Source organism: Rhopalosiphum maidis, chromosome 1, assembly GCF_003676215.2.
Source record: "Rhopalosiphum maidis isolate BTI-1 chromosome 1, ASM367621v3, whole genome shotgun sequence".
Lineage (NCBI taxonomy): Eukaryota > Metazoa > Arthropoda > Insecta > Hemiptera > Aphididae > Rhopalosiphum > Rhopalosiphum maidis.
Window position 1 is genome coordinate 6,553,545 of NC_040877.1, and position 25,521 is coordinate 6,579,065.

At 27.2% G+C, this 25,521-nt stretch overlaps 1 protein-coding gene across 1 annotated transcript in view; it reads right to left on the reverse strand.

Moving 5' to 3' along the window:
* Positions 1-25,521, reverse strand: part of LOC113549844 (astakine-like) — a 41,332-nt gene that overhangs the window by 9,459 nt on the left and 6,352 nt on the right. The window contains exon 2 of the mRNA XM_026951319.1: positions 12,748-12,917. Within this exon, the coding sequence (XP_026807120.1) occupies positions 12,748-12,874 (127 nt within the window). The 5' untranslated portion in view covers positions 12,875-12,917. The remainder of the gene's footprint in view (positions 1-12,747; positions 12,918-25,521) is intronic.

The following is a 25,521-nucleotide window of genomic DNA, read 5'->3' on the forward strand; positions in this document are numbered from 1 at the left end:
GGGTCGTTACGAAATGTCCGCAAAATGCAGGACTTTCTACTTTATCCATTTTACGCACTTTTCATATAATACCTAATATATGTATGTTTAGCAAGTTCTGTTTATACGTTAACGTCGAATTCCTTTCGAAAGCTCATCATTTGAATCTCGTACATGCAGATTAGTATTAATGCAGGATTGAAATAATCGTACCGTTAATATAGAATTAAACCGTTTATTTAAATTCTTTTTTTTTTTTAAACAACATAATTGATGATAATATTCAAATTTAAGTATAATAAAACGCATGTCATTATTTTAATACTATGATGATAACACAAATAGAACCTTTTAATAATAATATAATATACCAACGTATTGCGTTTTGATGTAAGTAAATATTTGAAAAATATCAAGAGTACCTATTATATTATATCAGCCTGGAGCTAATAAAATGTTTATCAATACTGTATAAACGTATAGTGAAAAACTATACCCGATGCATAATATTTATTGAAAAAAAAACATTTTTAGATAGAATTTCGGACTTTTTTGTTGTTGTTTTTCTACTATCCCGGTCCCATAAAGAGTTTTGGACAAAAAAATGTATTTATTACAAAAATATTTAGTTATCATATATGGACATATTTTATTACTCAATCAAATTCTTATAGTAGTTATATTATTACTTTCGATGTATATATATTTATATCATAAGGATAAACTTATTGACATTTATAAACTATTTGATTTAGTTGAAAAGTGTGAAATAAAGATAGTATGGTTTTATATGATATTTAATGAGACTTCTAATTTATAATTATTTATTATTATTTTTTATTTGTATAACTCGGGCTATTACAATATTAAAGCATTTTTAGTCATTTGAGAATTTAAAAGTAGAGTCGCTTTTGTAACTTTATTCTTAATACTTCCTACTACGATATAACTAGCTCTTATTCAATAACTATTAGGTACAATATATTACTTGGAAAAATTTCACATTTAACCTGACGAAATTTTTTTTTTTAAATCTTATTTAAATAATTGGCTCCAACTTTTCAATATTTTCGATATTAAATTACATATATTACAACAAAAACTATAATTTGTTTTATGTTGTTTTTATTATTTTCTTAGAATTTTTTTTTTTTTTGTTTATTGTGAAATACGAGTAAATCAAGTTTTAACCAAAACCTAGTTCCAATTACTTATTAATTTTAAATAGTTATAAAAAATACTTTTTAGATACTAAGTAAATATTTTGTTATCATTTTCTTAACTAACAAGCTTATTTATAGAAAAAAAAACACCTCCTTCAAGTTTCATTGATTTCAAAAAGGTATAATTTTTTTGATTTCAGATAACTATTATTCTGCACAGTAAACACTAAAAAGACAGGAACGATTTATGATCTGAAAATGGTTAAATAGATCGATTTTTTATTATAAACTATAATATTGTACTTACAAATTAACCTAAATATTGTTGCTTGAAATCTATTATACGGCTGTTGGAGAGTACCGGCGGCATTGTGATTATAATACAGCCGATTTTTAACGGTAAATAATGTAAAACAAGAGCACGTGAACTCGACTCTACTACTAGAAAGTCAGACTTCATGTAGGTAAATATATAGATATACATAACACATATAATATATTACATGATAGTTGTGGGCCGTTTGGGACCCCGACGAGCGACTGCGGTCGTATTTTACGGACTTTCACGGCAGCGCGGGCATCGCAGTCCTTTAAATACAACATACAGGGCGATCCAATGAAATCAGCTGCCTACAATAATTTACTCATTTGAAGATTTTTGTGATTTTTACAAAACAAAAAAAATAATGTTTTTTTTTTTTACAGAATAAAGAATTTGTAAATATCAAAAATTGGAACGATTTATTTTAATTTTAATTATTTGTAATTGTAATGATACTCAGTTATTTCTACTAAAGAAAATTATAAATTAATGGGTTATACTTTTTCTAAATTTGTTGTATACAAATATGTAATATCTTTTTCATTAAACATTATTTTAGTTTAGATGCCTTTATAGTAACATGTAAATCTAAAACATTATTTTAATGTAAATTATGCTTTTTGCTTAAGGGTATAGTAAACCAGAAATATTTATTGATTACTTGGGATCGACATATTTCAATATTGTCTTAATATTATTGAAAAATATCTAAGAATAAATAATAACAATACTAATATTAAGAAAACTATAAGAAATATTCATTTATCTGATATATTATAATATAAAATACTTTTCGCATCATTGTATCAATTAATTGTATTTCCTATTTGTAATGAATACACGAGTCAATAAATCTCTGTATATATAGAAGAAAGGTAAATAAATTATTTATTGTTTTGTATTTTTTTATATACTATAGTTTAATAAAAAAAAATTGTAAAAGTGAAATATTAACAATTATTTAAACTAATGATCTTTTGAAAATAACAAAATGTACCGAGATTATAATGAAAGAACCGTGTTTTTAATGAATCACCCTGTAATCCGTAGGCATATTATATTATAGCATAACACTATAACATGTCCATGCACCGTGCTGTGGTAGCATCCCGTTAGACCAACACAATAATAAACAAACAAATTATACGACACTGGGTGAAAATTTCGCAGATTTATATACATTTATTACCTAAAGATAATGCTGCTACAAACTTTGCAGCCATGCAGCAAACAATTGATCGATGTTCGTTGTTAACACTAACTATATACCTAATATAATACTATGTACATGTATTAGACACATTGTGATAATGTAGTAATTAAAGTACTATATATTATAATAGTAATATTTAATATGGGACCAGCTTGCGATAACTCTCCCTCACCAGACAATAGATATATATGTATTACATACATATGTATACCACCTATACTGTAGTACATCTTGCATGTATATTATGTAATTGTATGCCTATACAATATGCTTAAAACGTATATTGTTATAATTTATAACTATAAAAATATGTGATATTATAGAGATGCCGAAATTTCTATATACATATATACATTTTAAATGTTTTACTGCAAAACAATGACAACCATTAACATTAAGAAGTACGATTCACAAGTTTCATTACTAAAAATTCATTCCTAAAATATTAAAATATCGAGATAAAAATTAATATTTCCCATATCAATAAAAATCCAAATTATTTATAATTAATAATCGTCGAAAATAGTCAAAGTGTAATATATACTCGTTAATAGTAGGTACCTACTTGAAGCGTGACTGAAATTTATATAGGACTGATGAAAATTACATTAATGTTTCATCTTGATTATCTTTGGAATGTACATAAATCGCAAGACAATATAAGCAGTTAAATAGGTCAAATTTTTATCATGATGATTTGTCTAGATATACTCAGAAAATGTCAAAATGCCAATTCTCTTCATTATTACAATTTGTAACCTTCTACTGGAACTCAATTTTCACACGCTAAAATAAATTACGTTTTAACAAGTTTTTACTGTCATAATACTATTATTATTTCCAACGCGTCATTTGAAGGTAACGTTTAATCAACAATCGTGCAGAATAAATAACAAATAATAAATGATCATGGAATAATACGTTCGTAGTAAGTCCAATTCCAATGTGATACATATAATATAAAATAAAGAAAAGAATTAAAAAAAAAAGTCAAAAACTTTTTTTTTAACAGCGCATCGTTAACCTTAAAAATACATAAAACATCATACTATAATATAGTATATTGTAATATAATACATAATAATATAATACAATTTTAACATCCACATTGTATATACAGACCGTGTATAGTGACCTAACCACGGTGTTATATATTGAACAGTATAAGTGTGTAACAAACCGATTTGTCATTCGTAATTTTTTTAACTAAATTATATGATACTAATTTAATCAAATTAATATTAAATAATAATAAATTAATAAGTCATAATCACACAATTTTACTAGAAAGCTGTTTAATTATTCTAATTTGTTAGAACATTATAAGTTATAACTCATTTTTTCTTTTATACTTTTGAATCAAATTGGTCAAACTGTGTTGACATATCAAAATCAACATAAATTGAATGAGTATTTCTTAAGCATTTGACTTGATGTAATAAATAATAGGTTTATAACAATGCGTATGGTATTTGAAGGCTATTATGACTTTAAAATCGTTGTAGTTAATAATAATCTATCAACATTTATAATTTTTAAAAATATTTCACGTTGCACATAGTTTTAAAACCATTTTTAAGGAATGTTATAATTAGTATAAATATGTTATAACTGAAAAACTACTCGTTAAAATTTTAAATTGAGTCTTCAAAGTTTTGAAAAAAATATTCACTAAATAATTTGCATTAAAAAAGTTATTCTTGTTTGAAAAATAGAAGTTTCTATAGGCACGTGAATCTCATCAATTTTAATAATTAAAAAATATGGTCAAATTGTATTTAAAAATTCAATAATTCAGAATTTAAACAATTTATTATTAAATAAAAAATGGGGTAGAGCGTACTCGGTGAATCACTGTATAATTTCGTGTGTCAAGTCTCGGTGTACTTCTCATCCTTGACGATTTGCATAACCACTACGTGGACGACCACAATGCAGGCGACTGTGCAGTAGCGGCGTATAATAATATTATGATGATATGAACGCAGTCATCGATACCCCTAAGATAGACCGAGCACGCACATATATTATGTATACTATATAAGTGCTGGCGATAATGTCACAATATTATATTTATAAATATAAACGATGCGTGTGTATAATGGACGTGTAGGTGGAATGAAATACGCCGTCTCAGCTGGTCTATATAATGTATAATATAATATATAATAAACGTATATTGTATTAATATACAGTGGTTCGAACTGAATGTATCCATTGTCCGGCGGTGTTGTCCCCGAGAGTTGTGCCGAAAAATAAAATTTCCTGTAGGCGTATAGCTCATGACTATACTTACGTATATTATTATGCGAATTTCTCCCGAATATAAGTTACGCGTCTCATTAATTTTCCGGCCTACACTCGTGCGTGCATAGAGCGACTATATTATGATATCATAATACCTAACAATTTAACGTTCTTTTGGCTGCAGAAATGTTATGTATTGTTATTTATTGTTACAGTGCGATGAGTAACACAAATAATAATATTATGCGACAATAATATAAATATTGTATGAAAACTGACGATGACAACTCGCTTCACAAGGTCTTTCGCATTGTATCTAAATAACTTAAAACACGGCACTCCGCCAACGAAGAAGTTGGACAAAGTATACGGTAGCGGCCCGTATGTTAATATTGCTATCGCGGATACGTCAAACAATAGTTGCAAACTACAAATTTGTTAAGGGAAATAAATTTAACGGAATAAACAAATCTTATAAAAATATATATATATATATAATTATAATAATAAGGTTATAAATTATATTTCATAATTTACTAACATTTAAAAATATTGAAGTATATTTTATACAAATGTTCTAAAATGATTGGTTTGAATGATTTGATTAATTATATTTAAAATGATTAAAACATTTTATTTCAAAAGTGTTTTAACGATTTTATGTTTAAATGCGAACATGTATGCAGTACTGGTTTACGATAGATTTTGAAAACTTGATAAGTTTTGAAACACATTGTTATGATAGTAATAAGATTATTAATGTTTAATCGAGTTGAAATTCATTACTATTATGTCGTATAGTTTAAATAAATCAAGAAAAACGTTTTTTCGACTGTATATAATTATGTTGATCGTGATGAATTGATTTTTGGAAAATTTACTGTCTACAATATAACTATATGTATTGATTACTAAGCCTATTGGTACACTACTTAATAATGAATTATTCTTAGTAAATTATGCAAAATAGGCTGAATTTTCATTTGAAAATCGATTTATATTAAGTTGATGGTAATAATGTATTATCCTTTATATTTTGTCTATTTAATGAAGCTCGCGAATTATTATAACATCATAATATTATCAAACCATTAAAGCTTAGCTTTTAAATTTTATGCAGCGTATGAAAAAGCTATATGTTGGTTTAAAAGATGAGTAGGTTTTTTGTAGTATAATTTATTCTTTTTATCTGTAAAAATGAGTTTCTTAAAAAGGTTCATAATAAATAGATATTCTAAGTCAATATATATGATTTTGTAACATAATAATCGAATGATAAACATTAAATAATGTAGGTAAATAATATTTTGTTAAATACATTTAGTTCCGATACTATATATTGGTATACACGAAACTCCGGTAATACATCGTTTATGGCTCATCGAAATTACTTCTCTGGTATTTATATTTTAATTTATACGTTTTAATCTTTATTGTTTAACCTTCGATCCGGTGAAAGAGAATTCGCGTAAATTTAAATGTACATATAACAAACACTTTTGTTGTTATTCTATTATTGCGAAAATTGAATAGAGCTGAATAATATCGTAGTTATTATACCGTCTACCATTAACGATCATTACAACGTGGGATTTTTGCTATCAGCATTGATTAATGTCGAAAACAGTATACTCGTAATAATAATAATAATAATACGCAATTTCGATTTCCGCGTGAACAAAGTGCATTCGTTTTACTTCTGAATCAAATATTATAAATTATAATACATTACTACAATAATAACTTCTCACTTACGAGTAGTCTACCTATGCGTGAATCGGCGTGATATTTACCACGACATCAGACTCCTGGATGTTTACCATTGGCATTGTAAACTAAATCTTAAAATTAAGCAAAATATCTTCGGAAGAAGTATTTTGATGCTGATATCCAAATCTTTAGAAATTCAGTAATATTGAAACCAACGAACCAAATATTATGCTTATCGTAAGCCACCTACAAGTATACAATATGGATAGTCTTAAAATATGTGTAATTAAACTATAATTAACACTAGCTATAAAAATTTTATAATTCAACGAACTATATGTGTATTATAATTGTATATTTGTTGTATTAAAATCACTTTATCTAGAACAATAATCAGAATTTTTTCAACCAGATAAAAATGAAATCTCAAATATTTTTAAATTGCACAATCTTAATTATATTTGAGTTTCATATTACTTGATTGGATACTATAAAATATTATTAATTGTAAACCGGAAACCAATAATATTAGTGTTTTTTTAATAATTTTAATAAACATGTATAATCGTTTTTGTGATAATTTATAAGCACACACACACACGTATTTTTTATTTTGTGTTATATGGCCATCACTTAATGACAATGTACGAGTATGTCAAAAATTAAATTAATTCCTAATCAAAAAATCATATAATGAATATAACTAAAGAATTTTAATATATTTGTAAAAAACATCCGGCTTAGCGATACACTGCTTATTTTACACGTCGTGTTAAACTGTTAACGGTTTTTCTACGAACTTTTACATTCTGCCGTCTCAGCTTATTTACCTGATTGAACTAGTTTTGATATATTGTCAAATTGGCATTACTAAAATATCCCAGAATTAATACAAAAGTAAACATTATTTTATTTTGATGTTTCAGCTTAGTTGCATCATTGACCAAATAAATAATCAAACAAAAAGTATGATAATTATAACACTATTCATAATATATAAATATTAAATATATACAGTGTGAATCACCAAGCACGCTCACTGAGCATTGCTCATCCCCATTTTTTTTTTTGTCTAATAATAAATGTACTGAAACTCTTCACTTTATGACCATAATTTCAATTTCTTAAGATGTTTTTGTATTACTTAACGAATATCTTATGGCGATATAAACATCTATTTTTCTATTTATAAAAAATTTTGCTTTTTAACTGTAAAATATATATTAGATAATTTTATTAAAAATGTTGATATTCCTAACTAGAAATTTGGACAAATAGTCTAAGAAACGTCCACTAAATAATTTACAGTAAAAAATGGGAATTTTCATTTGTAAGACAGAAGCTTATAGCTCTATAGAACTTAAATTGAGTAATACAGACTGTTTAAAAATCTGAAAATTTTGAAAATATGGTCTTTAGATATATTTAAAAATTATAAAAATTATATTTTGATTAACTGCATCGTTGAAGAAAAAATAAAATATATGCAAATATTGCACATAACCGTTTTCGGTAACAATACTATAAAAACGGCCTCAGCGACAATATAAATAACAAAAAAATAAATGAGCAAATCTCGACGGTTCGTTCAATAAACGAAATCATTGGCCTACTAATTTCACCATGATATGATATAATATAATATATTAAATATATATTATTAAACATATCATATTATAGAAACAGTTCAATCGTCTACAAGACATTACTTTTGATGGTATTTTTAAACACGAACGTTAATACGTATATTGTATATTAAAACTATTTTCAACATCGACAAAATCTGATCTAAAAAAAAAATTTAATATGACTCGAGCGATCAACTATAACACCACCCCGGAGATGCCTACAACGATTTCATCACCACAATACAATGACCACGACTCACTTTAGCAATAGAATAAATTATAATAATATTTACGTAAAATGTACAGGATATGTAAAGAACAGTATTTTGTTTATAAAATATGTGATACACCTATTGGACGGATGTTAATAATTTGCCGTTCAAATAACTTATTATATTATTACGTGTAATATATACATCGTATGTCACGTAAATATTATGCCCGTAAACTTAGCAGAGTTAAGTCAACAGTTCGGTTTGAAAACCATCAAAATATTCTGTTAGTCATTGTTGAATTGGTCTCAACATTTATTCGAATCTTTTTCATTTTATAAAACCATTTTCAATGAGTGAAAATCAATTCCCACCTTTGATAGTTGAGACGACAGTGAAAATTCCACATGTCTTGTTTTGATAAAAGAAAAGTCGATGCAAATAAATATATTACGTGTTGTATTCAGTATTACTGACGATAGATTTTATAAAATAGGAATCAAAACGAATCTTTGTCATCAGTCATCACCAAGTACCAGAAATCAAGTATTCGATTGCTAGCAATATATCTATATATATAGTACCTAACAAAGATGTGTCTAACAAAAAAATACTATTCAGACTAGAGAGTATTCAAAATGCGTTAACAAGGAAACAAGGATTTATTTTTGATTGAGTAGTCGCAAATGTAAAATCAAACAAATATTTTATGTATCTCTAAATTTCATAAATGGTATATATATATATATATATGTATACTATATAATAACAAATAAGGAAAAAGAGAATTTTATGTAAGTAATCAAAACAACTGTATATTATAAATACTACAATAAAATATTTTGGTTATATTTTTATTATTTTATTATTGATAGGTTATACTTATAGTACATCAGTTAATTTAATAATAAATAATAATTAGTTTGTGAATTTCTATGAGATTTTTTCTCTTTTATTCGATAAAAATTCAAAACATAACAACCATTATTTAGGTAGGTAATACTTTTATACTTTTTTTTTTGTTTGCAGCTACGCTTGTTTGTTTCATATGTTGCGTGGCTGATAACAAGATATTATTAAACATAGTCAGCTAGTGACTAGCATAGCCAGACGTGTATACCTACGTAAACGATTCGTACGCATGGAAAAAACTTTGCTGCGGTGGAGTTCGTCATTATTTTGGATACAAGAGCCACCGGCGTGTTGTTATGTCGAGTTTTAAAGCGACGAATCATCTGCGTCACCACGTCTACTTAACAATTTCAAATGGAACTCGTCAACTACTAATATATAAATTACACTCCGTATAAAAAATTTTGAAATAGAATTTCTTATTTAGAAATCGTTGATAACTCAATATACAAATCAATAAAAATTCGATTCTTTGTTCGGAAAATTAAATTCGAGTGCCATATTCAAAAACTATGGAATTCTCGGAGAAAATGAGATAAACCGATAATTACGATTTTAAATCACAATTTTTTATTTGAAAATTGCACTAACTCGTAACGAGAAAATAATTTAACTAATAATTAATTGTATTGTTATTTGTTAAAGGGCATGTAGGAAAGCTTAAATTTAGGCAAATGTTGTAAGTGAGTTTCTGACTTCTATAGCTCCTATCTTCACGCAATTATCAGCACGTGTCATTTGTTTGACATATAAGAAAACCGCTACATAAATGTTGCAGCGATGCGGAAATAAAAACACAAAATGTTATAGTGTGACATAAAATAATTATAAAAACACAGTATCATTAAAAAACAAACACCTCAGGGCCTTTATTTTGATTTAAAAAGATAAAATGTCTCCCTTTTGCAATAATTTTGAAAGCATCCGCCATCGTTACACCTTAAACATTTAAAAAAGATAAACTAACGAATTTTAAAGATTTTAATTTTACGAGTGAATGTTTAATAAATGTATCGAAGTATACCTATAATACTATAATGGATACGACCGGCTGTTGATTATATTGTTCTTCGGAACAAAACACGCATTTATTGTAGCGGTTCTTCTCTACATACGGTGCGGGGAAAATGTTAAATATTATTTTAAGTCAGCCTGAAATCGACTAAACGGGCAAACGGATGACGCCCACTCATCACCGAGGTCGTGAAAAATCTCACAAACGCGGTTTTCGTGGGTGGCGGTGGCGGGTACGCGCCCGAGCCATTTAAGGTCAAGCCACAGCTGACCCCGACGGACGAGAGTCGTATTACACGCCACGCGTAATATTATATGGGCCCGTTAGCATTCGTTGGTTATATGATGATGATGCTGATGATGGAGATCATAATAATAATAATAATATCGGTAACCGGTTCCGATATAGCACGGAATTTAGCGCCACTAACAGTTGACTTGTGTACGAAATCAAAAATTCCTTAGACGACACATTCAATTAAAATAATAATATATTATAGTATATTAAAGTTTATTTTTATACCTACACTACCATACTTGTTAAATTTTACCTTCTATCGTTAGACATTTAAAGACAATTACGAATAACTAGGTGGTTTGTTTAGGTAAGTATAATATTGTGATAAAACTTGTCCTCGTTGTATTCTTGGTCGATATTTTTAAATTTAATGTATTTATTATTGATTGAAAATTATAATTATCATTTTTTAAAGATTTTTACTTGTAGGTATTTAATATAGATATCGAATATTTGTAGTTTATTATTTATAAAACATGTAATGAAACATAATATATTTCAATGAATGTAGCAGATAGATAATAATTTAATTAATTTACTTTAATGAGAAACATTGTAAATAACGGCAGCGATGATAATAATATTATGTACCCTGAAGCCAAAAAATATGGTAAATTAATATTTTCATAAAATCAACAATGGTAACCACGGCAACGGTAGCTCATGAAGGACAGACACGACGGGACTTCGTATTGAAACCCAAAACTATGACTGCTATTTGAAAATCAAAAGTCAATACTATTTTAACGTATTGTACAAGCTGCAGAGAACGGGTAAAACGAAATGAAAAAAACAAAACAAGATAAAACGTCCTTCCATGAAATAATAATAATAGTAACATTATTACTTATATATGATTGAAAAAATAGAGAAATCTTGACTCAATCTGAAAAGGGTTTGTAAAATAATAATGTTCGCCGGTCCCGCAGTACAATCGGGAAAAAAACCATCATCAAAGAACATCGGGCAACAACGTAACAACAATATACGATAGTTTGTATTATCACGTAACTACTATATACAGTACCTATTCTACGACAATACCTCCTTGACATTCGGAGATGAAGATCCGCCGCGCGTAGGTGCTGCATAATATTATATTGGAGGCGTCGATTCTCACGATTATATTTTTTAATTTTAGTCTTGGTACCTATTAGGTATAGAAAAAAACCGTTTAAGAAGCTATTGATGGTTTTACGCTCGCCAATTTCATACAGTCATTATATTAATATATATGTGCACACGATATTTTGCGATATTTGGTACTGCACTAACACTGTTATTATAGCTCTGTCGTACACGAATGACTTGCGTCTTGCGTCTTGCACAATTAATTTTGTACAACGAGGCAGTGGCGGCGCATAAACACGATTTTTTTTTTTATCGAAACCGATTTTTTTTCTTCCGTGCGTACAATAAATATCCCATTGATGTTGAGTCCGTGTCCTTGGGGTCGTCATTTTATGAGTTTTTTTTTTAGTTTTTCCAATTTTTTTTATTTATTTTTTTTTTTTTTTTGAAAAGCAATTTTTACACCTATGATTGAAACAATAATAACTTTTAATGAGATCATGATAATCTATTATTATATTCCATTAACTCTTAATACCTATGGAATTTTGATAAGCAATGCAATTTCTGAAACATTCTTAATCATGTATTGTTTTTGCTGCTATATAAATGGACTCAATGATAAAAACCAATGTCAAATATCCAGCAGTCGAGAGTTCAATTTAAACTGGGTAATTCAACATTATTAATTACCTAATATTATCACATTTAAAACATCTATTTCTGATAAAAAATGTATTGGTATTATATTCCAAATGATAAAACAGATCATGACATAATATTGTTTAACTCTACATAACACCTTTGTTTTGTTGAATTTTTTTAAACGCATACGAATTTTATGGTTGAAAAAGACTATTCTATTACTTACGAGGATGATGGTACGTTATTGAGATGTATTGTGATATTTGTGTGATTAATAATTTATTATCAATATTATTATTAATATTGTCGTTGGTAAAAGATATAAGTACGTACCTAAAACGCAGCATTCGTCCGCGCCGCAGTCTTCTGAGCTCTGACACCCGAGAAACGACGGTTTGCTTGGATATGCGGTCACTGTAGCCACCAAAATCGAAACCACGGCCAAAGATAATTTTCCCATATTGTTGATATTTATTTTGACTTCAATTATCTATATTCAAAATCTGAAAACAAAAAAATACAAAGTCAGCATTTACATAACGTCGTCGTTATAGTTCAGCATAACCGATCTGTCGTAAGTAATATACTAAAATACTGGTCGTGTTCACTACAGTTAAACTTGAAAGTTTGTAGTCTGAATTGACTACAAATCTAATCAAAATTTTGAACGAAATTATTAGTTAATATTATAATATTATAGTATACGTATACCGCATAATATATTAAATTATATATGATATAAGTTGAATTGTGTATTTCTGGTGTTTTCGGTTATAATATTATTATGTAAGTACCTATCTGTTATATAATATGTCAACATAATACTATACACAAGATTTTTTTAAATATTTTAGTTTATATTTTAATAAATAACAATAATTGTTTGTAAATTCAAATAATAAACAGATAAACGTTTGTGTTGGATGGAGACAATAAATAAAAAAACTACAATTAACATTAAATACACAACTATACGTTATGTATAAATACTATATACATACCTGATACGTTTAATTTAAACAACGATAAATAGTGAAGCTATTGAACAAACAACGCAGCTATAAACAATTTGGAAACGAAATTGTATAATATATCTTAAATATGCCAAGAATAGATCAACGTTGAGTAAATTTTATTCTGCAATTCGGTGAATACAATATTGTAATTTGCAGCAAGTTTACCAAACAAATTATACGTCATTAGATATTATGCGTCTATGTAAATTCTCTATATTTTTGAACGTTAGATATATTACAATATACACTGCATATATAGTTATCTTAACTCAATATAATTCAAACGTATACTAACTTCATTTTTGTGTGACCTATCATATTTTAGGTAATTGTTGAAAACTAGACGATATTACGATCTATAAACAAACCATAAGACAATAATTTAATCGATCTTACAGCGTCGAGTTTCGAATATTTTTTTTCCATTTCACGTGTCTAACTAAAATTGTAAGACAAATGTTCTTATTCTTTATCTCTATAATACGTATGATATTATGTAATATTATGCCCAACACGCCGATACAGTCCAATAAAATCAGACATGTTTTTTATCACTCGTCGTAGGTGGTGTATTGACAATTTAGCATATCAGCGTTACGAATAGAAATAAATTCATTATACACAAAATGTACACATACTGTATTTTTTTGCTGATTATTCTAACAACAAATTTATCAACATCGGGCATTTTTTATACACTTTCTCTCTCTCTCTCACTCACTCTCTCTCTCTCTCTCTCTCTCTCTCTCTCTCAAAATTACTCCTTTGTGAAAAATCGCAGTCTCGTTGAAAATGTATATATGTTTTATATTCTGACAATTAAAAAAAAACCATTACAACTGCTGTAGTGGGCATAATCATAAAATAAAAAAAATATCTATAATAATAAACCTTAATCCCGATAACAACACAGACGCTGACGCTGTTATATTTTACAGCCAACACCCGTTTAATGTATAATAATATAAGGGCTTGAATTTGAATGCTCTAAAAACTATTAGAAATAAGTTTTCAAAATAGCTATAAATGCCTTTTCAACGTAATTCAATGTCAAAAAATTAACTACATTTCGTTGATAAGCTCGCAAACGAAAGGAAAACGACGGTATAACTTTCAAAGTTTTTAACACTTTTTTAGGCACGCATAATACAATAAATAATGAATAGTATAGGTACTTAAAATATACGTGATGTAACACAAGCTGATCAATTAATTCATATTTTATAGATAAAGATATAATATCACCTTTATAAAAAGAACAATTGATATTTGGTATAGATGAAAAATGCCTAAAAACTATTAGAGAAAAAATATGAAAACAATATCTTCTGTTGTAATTTTTTAGTTTCCTAATTTACATTAAAAAATCCTGTACAATATATTGGTATACTCTAAAAAATAATGAAATGGCATGGAAATACTGAAGAATAAAAAACAAAAGTTTCATATCTTAATATCTTATACATCTGTTTCATTAAATTAACTATGTACTTGAAATGCTTTATGCATTAAAGTACCTATACCCAATAAATAATGCGCATTACATTAAAATTCAGCCCCTAATAATATCATTATGCATAATATATGAAATAAGGTCATCGGTGGTAGTGGTGAACGAACGTCTAGAATTAAGATTTTAAGCTCTAAAAGATTCGGAACTGATTTTACAGTACGATCGGATATAAAAACGTGTAATAACACGATAACGTGGTCCTCCCTATCGTATGATACATTACATAAACTCTATATTACCGCAATACCAAAGTCATAGAATACCGATGACATAATAATAATAAAATCATCTCGGGCTGTTTTCTCGAAATTCGATAGCCACGCGACGAAGACGACTGACTTTTTATGACGCAACAGACAAAATAATAATATTATTATTATTGCAGTCTCATCGCGGGCGGATTTAACGGAACAATAAGCTTATAATATAAAATATCATTATACAGCGCAATATTATAAAGGTATATTATTATCTACTTTCGGTGGTAAATCTGGTCTCTCAGATCAATCAGGTTAGGTTACGTATAGGCGAAAGCACGTATGTGTATATCTCGTGCGCGAAATCCAGATTTGGAAAAATTTTAAATTCGTAGAATCGCGGGCGTGCATACAACCTAATGTTCCTCCAATAAGGTATTCCGAGTTTTATAATCGTAATCATAAATTGTTTCGCATCCGAATCATTATTATAATATGCATACGGATCTAATGATAAAATATAATTTATATATATTATTACACAACTCTTTGTAACTCGTATGCAGTATATTAATGGTTTTTTGGCGTAATATCCATATTATTATATAGATGTGAAGTTCGCGTAGATATTTTTAGAAAATTTAACACAACATTTTCACAATTGCGGTGAAACGTAAATGCAGCTAGTTGACCGTTTTCCGTGTTACGTTAAAATAATAACATTTCATCGTGTCGTTTACTATATAGGTATCATACTTGTATCACAAGATAAAAACTATTTCTCAAGACTTCATTATAAGAAAATCTGATTAACTATTAAGGTTTAAATTGCTTAGTTCATGATCAAATAATTATCAGTTTATGACGTAATGATTAGTATTTGCTTTATAAGAACTCAGGAAAAAAATCAAATATTATTATTTACATTAAATTTCACAGGGACGTTCAGTAAGAATAAGATTTTATCGACATACATTTATATATATATATTTTTTCTAAAAAAATGCGTACAATTTACAAAAAAAAAATTATTGAGTTGTATCAAATAATAGTAGTCATCAATTAATAAATATCGAAATTTAAGTGAATACAAACAAATTCAATATATTTTACTGTTGAAAAATAGTACGAATAAATTGAAATATCTCAAATTTTAAGGCAATTAAAAATATCTGATACATACAAATGATAATATATATATATATATATGTTTTTTATCATTCGTTATTTTCTTATTCTTAAAAATTTTCTGAGTAATGATATAGAATTTTGTATTTATCTAAATGCATTTTAAATATCAGTATCTATTTTTTTATTAATATTGAAATGATAATAATAAAGTAACACAGAGTTGAATCATTAAACTCTGTTTAAATTTAGTTTAACTTTAAATCATTAGATACATTCGGTATTGAAATAATACTAAAACATATATACTTGTACTGGAAGTTCGATAAAATGTATACTTAATAAAGTCAAATATCAACTATCGGTGTGGACATTTTTGGTGAAACCTCCTTAGATTGTATTTTAAATATATCGTACAAACTCGGAATTTACATAATGATGCCTACAAATTTGTTATAATATACAGATCTTGGAATAACCACTGCTAAATTTTAACTAAATTTAATAACTTTTACTCGGTCTACTTGATCTTAATGAAAAATCTCAATTTTCATATGGTCATACACTTGAACGGAAATGCCAATAATTGTCACGTGCAGATTTTCCCACATAATGCGAGCAAATAAAATATTTTTATATTGCAACATAATTTTAAGTCTGATGTATATAATTACATGTCACATGATAATAATTCATCGAGGTCGTTTGCAACAAAAAACTTAAAACAGCAGACAAACGTTATTGTATATATTATTATAATTTAGAATAATTTATAGGTATAATATACCTATATTATAATACGCTGTTGTCTGTAAAAAAATTTGGCAAAAACTGAATATTTACGTGATGATAGACGGACAACTATAAATTATAATAATACCGATATATACGGCCATTGTTTCGATTCATATTATCGCTTGGACAAAACAGCGAATACAAAACACATTCCGGACGAAACTCTGAGATAAAGAAATAATATTATAATGTAAACCACGGTTGATAAGTAGTCAACTCGCCACTGTCAACCTGATGGAAGCGTAAGTTTCCATTATCGGCAAATCTTGGACTGCTGAACGATGAAATTACTCGAAAAGCGGCAACATTTAATTCTAACAACAAAATGTATACATTATTAAATTATATAACGACCACCATTACAATTTCCTGAGATTTGATGACCTTATCTGCATAATATTATAATTTGTAACATACAAATGGAAAATAAATATTTCATATTTGTAACAAAAAATATCATAATATCTACATATCTTTGATACTTATTGATATTATTTTCCACGGTGAAACTATATAAATATATATATTAACCAACTCACAGCATTGTACGTCCGTTCCAATTCAATATTTTAATCTATTCTGTAATTTCAATTTAACTATTAACGAATTAACCATATGATATATTAGATTAAAATAAAACCAATGGTAAATGAAGAAACGTCACGCATGGACATGATAATATTGAGATATATTGTATTCAATATATTATACGACTTAAAGAAACCTAAAACCAAATAGTCTTACGGAAATATAACAGCACGACAATATACCATCAATTCGTGATATATATATATTTCACATCTCACCACGAAAAAATCTAAATTTGATTGACAGACTGCTGTCATAAGCAACGACCTGATTATTGGTTGTCGCCGAGTGTGACGCATCCGAGCGCCATGTGTTTGTCGTTTGATTTATTATAATATGATATTTTATAATGTTTGTTTTATATTATATACGTATAAGATCATAATTGAGAAAAACATATACTTCTCACGATGACGATCCCATATACTTCACATGGGATCATATTATTATTATGCGCGCTTACATCTATCTGCCATTTCGTTGTGACGTAAAATATTGCACACTTATAATAATAATAATAATAATACGACGACGATGTTTATACGTATATAAATAAATTCGATCTTTTCATAATATCTATTATCATTATAATAAGACTTGCAACGTGTAAACAACTGGTATTTTTTTCTCTGCATTTTACGACACAGCTTTACTATCGTAATAGCTATGATGAGATGTGTTAGAATGCGATATAATATATTATTGTCTGAATTATTTTATATGTAATAGATAATAAGTTGTAAGACTTATAACAAGATAAAATGTTTATTTTTTTATCGTGTTAAGTTATTTCTTATACATTTTACCCGTAGATGCATTTAAACATATGTACCTAATAACTGAAGTACGATGTACATCTAAAATATATTATATATATGAATATATTTATTTTTTTTGTGACAATGTTCACAATATTTTTTAAAACAGTTTTTATTAATATTATTATTTTTTTTATCCAAATTTATTTCCACGCAATAGTATATAGTATTAATAGTTAATTTAATAATGTCCAATTATTAAAATAATAATAATAAAATAATTGGAATGTAATTAGTTATACAGTAAAAGAAAATAAATTTCCATAATTCAATGGATTTATTAGTGGCTAAATGGCCATTGGCCATATTAATTGAAGCTGTATCATTAGATCAATTTAAAAAAGTATAATGTATTAAAATTATAATTTGTATGAATGATCCCAGTTGAGCCTCTCCCTTTCAGTCACCCCTCACCACCACAAACAAAAACAAAATCATGGCTAAATTACCGAGATGATAATATAATACATTCATACAACATAATAATAGTTGTGAAATACGTTTTAAAGTAAAAACAAAACAATTAAACTATCGTAATGAGTACTAATAAAGGAGTAAAAAATTAGCAAACAAACAACATAGACATTAGACAGTAGACACATAGATACGTAAGTATCCATCGATAATAATATTTTGATGCCTGTGCACGTATTGTTTAGGTACTACATTGTTTATTACAACTACGTCAATGTATAAATCCGGTTTTTGGTAAAAACTCGTGCGATACTGCAAAAATAATAATAATAAACTCGTTAAAACGAAACGAGAAAAATTACAAGAATTTCGATTCACGCGGAATCTGTTACGTTGTACACGCGCGTGGTACATAATATTGTAATAATAATAACATGTTATTATATACATTATAATAGGCTATGTTCGTAATACGTATAAGAATAATTTACTGTTTGACAAAGTGGGAAAACGACTTCGATAAACTCGCGTGTACGTGCACGCTCAGCTTGCGTTTGAGTACGGTTAACATTGTTTGAAATATTATCTTTTTTTTATAAGCATTGGTTAAAAAATTCGCGATGCAAACAAAACGGTTTACAGCAGCCACAATAAGGATATGAGGTTTTGAAACCGGAACACGCCGATCGCTGTGTTTACATTTTATTTTAATACAATATAATATCATGTGTACATATTATTGAATAGTATAATATAATATTATATGCAAGCTCACGATTTGTCGTAAATCAATTGTCAGTTGTGACGTACTTAATGTCAATGGAATACATAGAATAATTGGCTCATAATAATTATATGTGAACTTATTTATAAGGAACACAGTATAAAATCTGCATAATATGATTATACCTACTATTTAAGTTAATACGTTTATTTTATAATTACGCATATTATACAAGAGAATCACGAGTTTTCTAGTTATTCTGACTAAATGAAAATTTTTTTTTTATCTTTACGTGAAAATAGCCGTGCACTCTATTTATATAATATGTATAATATAGAATAAGTAGATCTTTTAAAATACGAAAAAAAAAATATTAATATTAATTCGACGCTGTCATAATAATGCATAAAATTATTATTATTATAATTATAAATTATAATATATTTACACTACTGTGTTAGTGAAAAAATTTTTTATTTTATTAATATAGTATAATATAAATTTAATATAGAAATTTCAGATAATGCCAGCTGGTGGTCGTGACTCGGTGAACCGGATATGATAGTTATAATATGATTTCATATTATGTAACTAAAAATATGGAAAATCAACGTATCCATACGACCCTTAACATTTCATATAGCCTAACGGCCGTCGGCCGTATCCTGATTGTCTATAGTCTCCCCTATATTATGCGATTTTATTTAAGCCTATGTCAATAATTTAAGGAAGGCTGAATTCACAAACCCTTCTCACCTACAGTTATCATGTACAATATAACATATTTTTATTATGTCATAAAGTGTAACATTTTAAGTGTAACGATTGGCATATTGGGACTTAATATATTATTGTGTATTGACCAGCCTCATATTAATTGATTTCCTATATTAGCTAACCTTAACTATAATTTTGTTGTATCATTATTGTAATATCTTTCCAATATTAGCATTTTGAAGATAAAAATTATATTTAAATTGATAAATTTTGATAATGAGGAGTAAATTACAATCTGCATGTGTTCAATTCTCATTTCACTGTATTACAGTGTATTTTGGATTTTCAATTCATAAATATTTCTTCATTATATACATATATTTTTTTTTTAAACTATTTATATATATTATTAAACACGATTTATGAACCACAAAAATATTATTACCAAATAATGCGTAATATCGTTTTTTTTTATTCGTAATTTTTACGTACGAACCACGGGCCATCTGTAAAGTGAACAAATACACTATTATATATATAAACAGAAGTACGTAGTGTGTGTAGTAGTACATGATGTGCAACAACAAAGAGTATTGAAACATCAAAAGTTTTAATATCGTTCTAGGTATGAGGGGTAAAACACATTAATGATGAAATACGTGGAAGTGCAAACGCCGACGCTCGTAAAAAAAAAAAAAATTTACAAAAAAAGTAGGTACCTATGTGTGAAAATAAAAAACGCAAAAAGCGTATTAGTGTGCAGTAATTTTATGAAGGAACGCGATTTTTTCTTCTTTTCTTTGCGAGAAATATATATATATATATTTTAAATATACGTCGTTGCGTGATAAAACGTAGGCACAGTAAAAAAAAAGAAACCAAAGAAAGAAAATAAACATCGCTCATTCTCTTTTTTTTCAACGCATTTTCCATTAAATAAATGATAAAAATAATTGTCAGAAAAATTAAGAACTTCAACCTGGATGAATTCTTCTTCTTATTATTTTTTTTCAAATAAATAATGTTCTCCACAGACCCGCGTAATACACGCGATTGTGAAAAAGAACATAGTATCACGATAACGAATTCAACCATATATAATAGTGTAGTCACTTGGTGGCTAAGTTCAAAGTTTATGTTATGAAAAATTCGTTACATGTCATAATAAATTGCCAATAATATTAAGAAAATTGACCAAAAACTCTCGACTAGACAACAAATGTTTGACGGAAAACTTTTCGCCAACATGATCTGAAAATATTTTTTTTATTTATTTAAAAAAAAAAAAATTCCAAATGCCATATTAATAAAACACGAAAATCATTTTCAAAATATTAACAGTGGTAAACACACTGCAGAATGCAGACTTGCCTCACAAATTTTCAGAATATGGCAATTATAGGTTTATCGTTAACTATATCGTGAATTGCTTAACCTAACTTATAAACACTGTCTTATTAAATTGTTATAAATGCTTTCAGTAAATTCGGTCCTATGAATATTACTGTACAATTTGTACAACATTTATAGCTTACACGATATACGGATCAAATTCGGTAATCTAAGAGAATACAAAATCACTTTTAGTCAAAGATTTTAGATCAAAACGATAATAAGATAGTATGAAACAAGCCAGAAAACAAACTATACAATCCAATGCTACCTTTTAGGTCTCCATATACAATTAAATTTGCGAATTTAAGACGAATAACTAAGACACAACGGATTACTAACTTCGCGATTATATATTTAACTATTTCTATACCAAAAGTTCTGCAGTCTGAACAATCTAAGATTCAGGTCTCCCCAACAAGGAATTTTGGCATGGCCAATAGTCAATTACGTATGTACAGTAATAATTGTAATATTAATATAATACATATATACATAGTAATATTATGACATGATAGGATTTCGATTGTCGGCAGCGCAGCACTCGTGATGGGACGACCGTCACGACGATAATATTGTGTCGCAATAATAATAGGTATCAGTAGGTAGGTTGATGATTTCTCAACGGAACATATTATCAAATCGAATTTTTTTCCTTCTCGCCCACGTTCAAAGGATCCGCAACGTCGATCGCGGCGTGAAAATACTCGGGCAGCCGTGGACGCTTATGTAAAGTACAAGAATAATATCATTATAATATCGGTTCAGCGGCGCCCCGGGGAGGGTCGTGGCATGCAAGCCGAGAAACTAGCACTTAAGACTCGCATAATAACAATAATAAATATATACATATAATATTTAATCACGGAGGTATATCATAACATGTTATTATAATATACACACGGCGGTGGCGGCGGCGGGAGGATAAGACACGAAACGGGATCGCGAATGATAATATTATTATTTTAACGGTCGCGCGTAGCCTCTGCATCTTAAAGAGAAGACGATTTGTTCTTGGATCGGATATCTGTGTCGATCGATTATTATTATTATCATTATAACTATTATATAGTTTTGAAACGTCTTTCTCTCTCTCTCTCTCTCTCTCTCTCTCTCTGCGTGTACTTGTAATATACACGTATATAAATAATGTATAAACTATATATATACTGTACAGGTTACTAGAGGCGCACACGCGTGCTTTTCTATGGACAGACACGACTCCCGCGTCTGTAAACGATCCAATCGACCTGATGATGTACGGAGAGAAAATTTCATCGGCGTGCAAAGAATTGACTAGATATTCAAATGTTTTACACCAATATATTATTTACTATTTACAAGCTAAAAAAATATCAATAATATTTGTTCGTATATTTAAATCTAAAACATATACTGCTACATATTTAACCCACCTGTATGGTTGTATAAGAAAATATTTTTGAAATCACAACAAAAACAATATATTATAGTAAAAAAAATTGGGATTTTTTTGTATAAAACACATAAAATTGAACAAAAAAATATGGATACAAATTTTCCATTTGTTCTCTGCATTCTAGTTTCTAAAATACTTTATGGTGTATTGATGCCGAGTTGTATACTCGTATATACTACAACTCTACCCCCATGACCCATATGATGGTTGAACCTGGTGTAAACAAATATGGACATGAGGATATTAATAATTAATAATATACAAGTTATATCTTCATAAAAATAGATTCATATTAAACTATGCTATATTTGTTAATTTATTTTTTTATAATTACACATATTATAATACATCTATTTATTTACGAATTGTCAATATATTATGATTTAATTAAACTGGTTACTCGCCGCCAAAAAGTATGTTATATTAGTTCATGCTCATTTTCCCGTACTTAATTGGAGTAATAGTAGCAAGAAGTAGTTCAAATTATAATCTTTCGGTTCATTTTTATTTTTTATATATACATATATTATACCTAATACTATACTAGCATGTTTTTAAGTTAAACAAAGGTGAAGCATTGTAACGTAATTAACACCATTATTTCCGTGCAGTTTCCTTTAATTATTAATTTTTATTGTTTATACGCTTGATTATCTTTCATAATTAGCTTATCTCATCAATTTCGAATATCACGAACACCAATAACATTTAATGAAACATTATTTATTTCAAATATCGTAATCAAATTTTATTTCCCGTGGATATGACGTATAATCAGTCAGTGGAATATAAGTTTTTCACAAGAATAATTAACAACAACAACACTCTTTCATGAAAACATTTTATACATAGATTTAATTTTAAGCTGGATAGCTACAGTAGTTAATTTAAGCAGATGATTGAATAGGTTATTTACTTAAGGTACCTTCCTTAAAAAAAGCATCGTCCAAGACGTTCTTTATAAAAACAAATGCAATACGATTAATATTTTTTTTTTTAATTTGAGATTAACATGGACGACTTTGATAAATCCAAGGAAGTTAATTTTTTCATATTGTTTTTGTTGTCAACAAATACCTAAATATTATTATTCTTATCCCGATTAAAAAGTTGTAAGTGACTATGTATATAATACAATTGCTTTAAATTTCAGATAAACACTTTTTTGTAATTAATTAGTTAGGATTCAACAGCTAAGATTATTAGCCTAATAAACATTTGTGTATATTCATTGCGAATTAATTAAAGTTTTATAAAAACATAACATAGATAAATTAAACATATTGGAATAAAATATGTTAATAAATTTACTCGATTAGATATCGAAAAGAAAAACCTATTTAAAGTGTATATAATATGAAAATAGATTATTACTTTGTAAACATTCATTTCATTTATTTAGTTTACTTACATTTTTTCAAGTTTTTCTATCAATTAATTTTTAATATAATCAATCCTATAGAATTTTTAAGTCTCTTCCAAATAGTTGAAATTCTAATAAACATTAACATCGATCATAATTTATAATACTATATTATATGTGGGTAAAATACAAATATTTTAGAACTAAATTTAGGCATTATAATAATAATTACATTACAATATATCAACTACTCGTATATTTAAAATGATTCATCTCAAAATAGGATATATTATAATGTATACATAATTATAAATATATATATATTTACTTTTATTTATTATTTTATCATTTCAATATATTTTTTTAAATAATAGGTACCATATTGCAATTATTATTATTTGTTTTATATCCAAACAAACGTAATAGCGTGGGTATCTAGATAATATTTTACTATTTAACAGACAATTACGTTTTTAGTATTATATTATTTTATATAATTATCAGCTTTGTCCGAACAGGATGTAGACTTAATTATAATTTTATTCCTACTTTTTTTTTTAACTCTTTTAAAGGTAAAGGTCAAGTCAGTATTTGATAATCAAAAATATTAAAATATGCTATAAACTAATTTAATTTAAGTCTCATTTACTGTAAAATAAGACTAATATTTTGCAAAGAATTGACTAGATATTCAAATGTTTTATACCAAAATATTATTTACCATTTACAAGCTCCATATAAATAGAATATAGATGATAATAATATGATAAATATGACGTGGATAAAAAGTATCAATAATGTTTGTTCATATATTTAAATTTAAAACATATACTACTACATATTTAATTGTATAATATTTTATTTAGTTAAATTTGTTTTAATTTCAATAAGTGTACAAAATTTTATTTTTCATTATTGTAAAATAATAATATGCAATGATTTTAATAAATGACATTAATGCATTACGTATGTATATAGTGTCTATACATGTCTATGTATCGTTC